At 29.3% G+C, this 2,063-nt stretch overlaps 1 protein-coding gene across 1 annotated transcript; it reads right to left on the reverse strand.

The window, feature by feature from the left end:
- On the reverse strand, positions 1-1,770 carry Chro.40471 (hypothetical protein; the record flags this gene model as incomplete). The annotated part of the gene is made up of 1 exon (XM_660020.1): positions 1-1,770. A coding segment is annotated over one exon (1,770 nt), but the record flags the coding sequence as incomplete, so codon positions are not given.
- Positions 1,771-2,063: the final 293 nt, after the last annotated feature.

Here is a 2,063-nt window from a genome sequence, read left to right on the forward strand (position 1 = left end):
AAATTTAAAAGCGGAAACTGGGTCTTTATTAACTCCAAAACTTCCTTCTAAAAATTGTTGAACCAAATTTTGAGTTGAATAAATATCTCCATTTGATGATGATCTTCTTGAATAATAATGACTACACCAAAGTGATGAATTTCTTTTTAATCTTATTATTTCCGGTACCTTCTCTTCATCAATTTCAAGATCTAAATCCAAATCCAAACCCAAATTCATTCTTGAAAATATACTTTTTCCTTCTTCTTTTACATCTTGAAGATCATTCCCATCTATAAAACTTAAGAAATAATTATTTAACTTAATCACTAATTTAAGAATAAATGATCTATATACATAATTAAAACCATTATATATTTTCTTCAATGCTTTATACCATGGTTTTGGGTACCTTTGATAACTTCCACTTTTAGGCTTTTGCCAAAGTTCTAATAATCTATCAAATATATTAGATTCCTCTTCTTCTTCATCATCATCATCATCCTCTTCCAATTCCCTCTCATCTTTAAATTCTTTTATTCTCAATCTTCTTGTCATTTTCTCAAATCTATCATAATAAGATCTTGGCCTCATCCAACAACTAAGAAACTCAGATACCCTATTCTTCTCCTTCTCTGACATATTTTCAGAGTAATTTAAATCCAATCTTCCTCTTAATGTTGCATTTTGTGAATCAAATATATCATAATACTTGAAATAACTTGAATTTAAATGAATTATTGTATTATCAAAGTTTATTGGTACATTAAAAAATACCTCCTTTCTACTTGCCTTAACCAAACATAATGTTGAAGAAGAAATTCCACTCATTCTCATATCAAATTCACTTGGATACAATGTTGAATACTTTTCATTACTCTCATCTAATAATTCGACTTTACATATACTCCTCAATTTATCATTCATTATAATATTACACATTATATTCAAAAAACTCTCTTCTTCTATAACATTACTATATAATTCTTTTCTCGATACCATCTCATTTTTAACAACGATACCATTATCATTTTTATTCTCAAAAATCAATTTCTTTATTTCATTATTATAATACAAAATGGATCTTTCTTTCCATAAATCTTGTGAATTAATATGTCCCTCAATAAAACCTAATTCACTTAATGTCATTTCTCGAAGAAGAGATCCTACAATATCACCATTTTCATATGATCTTTTACTTAATAAGCTTAAGAATTTGACATGATTATTCTTCTTTACAACATGAGTTAAGTAATCAATTGAAGCAATACATCTACTTTCTTCAGTCTTATACTTTGTATCTGACCCTTTTAATGTTAATACTGCTGAATTAAAATAAGCAACAGTTCTCCCTCCTTCAGCCGAAAGTTTATAATATTTTAAAGCTAAAGTATCATTCTGACCTCCTGGAGGAATGACTCCCATCTTTCCTCCAGCATAAGCATGTGCTAGTATTAGTTGAGCATTACCATCACCAAGATCTGCTGCTAATTTTAAATATTCACCAGCTATTGTAGAATTCTTATCAACATCTAATCCAAGTTTATATATATAATAGTTAGCTAAAGCTGCAGCTGGTGGTTCTCCATTTCTTACAACTTGTCTTAAATAAGGACCAGAATCTCTTTCTGTACCCATTGTACCATCTAAATTTAAAAAAGCTCTAGCTAAAGCACCTTGTGGATCTCCTCTTCTTGCAGATTCTTCCCATAATTGTGCAGCTCTATTCACATCTCTTGCAATACCACCAGCTTCATGTCCATAATAATAAAGTTCACCTAAGGATGTCATTCCTTCAGGATCTCTATCAGCTGCAAGACTTTTAACCCATTCAGCATAATGTTTTGTTTCATGTTCTTTTGGTTTATTTTCTCTAAGAAGAGTAGATATATCTGGTAAAAAAAGATCTCTATGATCACTAAGTGTTTTACTTGCAACAAAAATCAAAGGTTCAAGAGCTACAATACATCTTGAAAAAAAAAATGAAGATATACCAACAATAGATGTCAAATTTCTTGGAATTCTATGAAGACTAAAAGCTGAAGAATATTTTAAATCATCATATTGATAAGTAATATCTGAAA

The sequence above is a fragment of the Cryptosporidium hominis genome (genome assembly GCF_000006425.1).
Source record: "Cryptosporidium hominis TU502 chromosome 4 CHRO014185, whole genome shotgun sequence".
In the NCBI taxonomy this organism is placed as follows: domain Eukaryota; phylum Apicomplexa; class Conoidasida; order Eucoccidiorida; family Cryptosporidiidae; genus Cryptosporidium; species Cryptosporidium hominis.